Source organism: Pyxicephalus adspersus, chromosome 5 (assembly GCF_032062135.1).
Source record: "Pyxicephalus adspersus chromosome 5, UCB_Pads_2.0, whole genome shotgun sequence".
Classification (NCBI taxonomy): domain Eukaryota; kingdom Metazoa; phylum Chordata; class Amphibia; order Anura; family Pyxicephalidae; genus Pyxicephalus; species Pyxicephalus adspersus.
This window is the reverse complement of record NC_092862.1, coordinates 123,157,340-123,158,789: the sequence shown is the minus strand read 5'-3', so window position 1 is coordinate 123,158,789 and position 1,450 is coordinate 123,157,340. Positions and strand designations below refer to the sequence as shown.

Here is a 1,450-nt window from a genome sequence, read left to right as displayed (position 1 = left end):
GAGATGATATGATTGGGTATAGGCAGGAGGTATATAGGATGGCAAATAAACCCTTTTGGCTTAGCACTGCACCCCCTCCATGATGGCAGCCCAGAGGTGGCACTGTAACCCTAATTTATTGTACAGTGCTGCATAATATGTTGGTACTTTACAGTTTATTATTAATAATAATAATAATAATAATAATTCTTATATGACAAGCTCTAGGTAGGTTGTACTTAGGATGGCATGGACACCCTTCTGGCTTGGCGCTGCACCCCCATGAGGAAGCACTGTACCCTAATAGGTATCACACAAAGAGATAATATTTAATGTGCAGCATACTTTATAAATACAGTTTATTAATAATAATATGACAAGCTCTAGGTAGGGAATACATATGATGGTACACCCACCCTTCTGCCTTGGCATTGCACCCCCCATGTTGGCAGCTCAGAGGTGGCACTGTACCCCTGGATGCCATGCTATCTATAGGTGACATAAGATGGCCCCTCCCGGTGTCAGCTCGGTGTGAATGGTGTACACAGAGCCCCAGCCTCCATTCATCATCGCCGGGGAAGCAGAGCGCAGCGCCGACCCCATTCATCTCCTCCAGAGGCCGGACTCCGGGTCATGTGACCAGGTGAGAGGGGCGTGTCCTCGGAGTGGGCGGGCCGGTGCTGGTCGCTGTCCTGGGTGTTGAATCGGTTCAGGCTGTGAGGGGACTGAGCGCTGCCCATCCATCCCCTGCCATTCACTCGGCCGTCTCCCGCACTCATGGACTATTAGACTGATGGATTAACCATGATGGCACCGCTGTACATCGCTCTCCTCCTCCTCTCGGCTTCCTCTCATCACCTGGCTGCCACTGCTGACACCAAATTCGGTGAGTGCCCCGTGCTGGGGTGATTGGGGTGCCCTGGAGGTGGGGGGCTGTACTGCACCCAGACTTCTACCCCAAGCTGGGGTCAGGAGGGTGGGAGGAGCTGGTGAAAGGATGACAGGGGGAGGGGTGACATTGAGGGGCCACAGGTACAGCAATGTGACACTTCCTGTACTGGGGACACAAACACATCATATCCAAAGCTGGCTGCAAGATCTATACAAAATGCAACTATGTATACCATGCACTATGACTTATGGAACATTTGTGGTGTATTTTATATCATTACACCTAGAATTATATATTTGTGAGGATTCTTGGTGTTACTCCGACTAATAAGTTTGTAGCAATGATTATTATTATATATCTGGCTTTCTATTGCTGGCCCCGGATGGCTGTCACCTCCAATATTATGGCTATGGGACGATTTCATCCTCAATGCAATAATGAGCACCATAGGATCTGCTGAGACAAAGCCAACGAAGAATTACACAACGGGGCCCCCCGAATACTACAGAACCTGGGGGGTCAGGCTGGGCAATGGCCATACCCGGAATGGAATGGATTTATAACTTATACAAATTCTTT

At 49.0% G+C, this 1,450-nt stretch overlaps 1 protein-coding gene across 1 annotated transcript in view; it reads left to right on the top strand.

Moving 5' to 3' along the window:
- Nucleotides 1–608: 608 nt before the first annotated feature.
- Nucleotides 609–1,450, top strand: part of PTPRN2 (protein tyrosine phosphatase receptor type N2) — a gene marked incomplete in the record, with an annotated part of 519,721 nt that continues 518,879 nt past the window's right edge. The window contains 1 exon segment of the mRNA XM_072412607.1: nt 609–865. Coding sequence (XP_072268708.1) covers nt 784–865 — 82 coding nt within the window.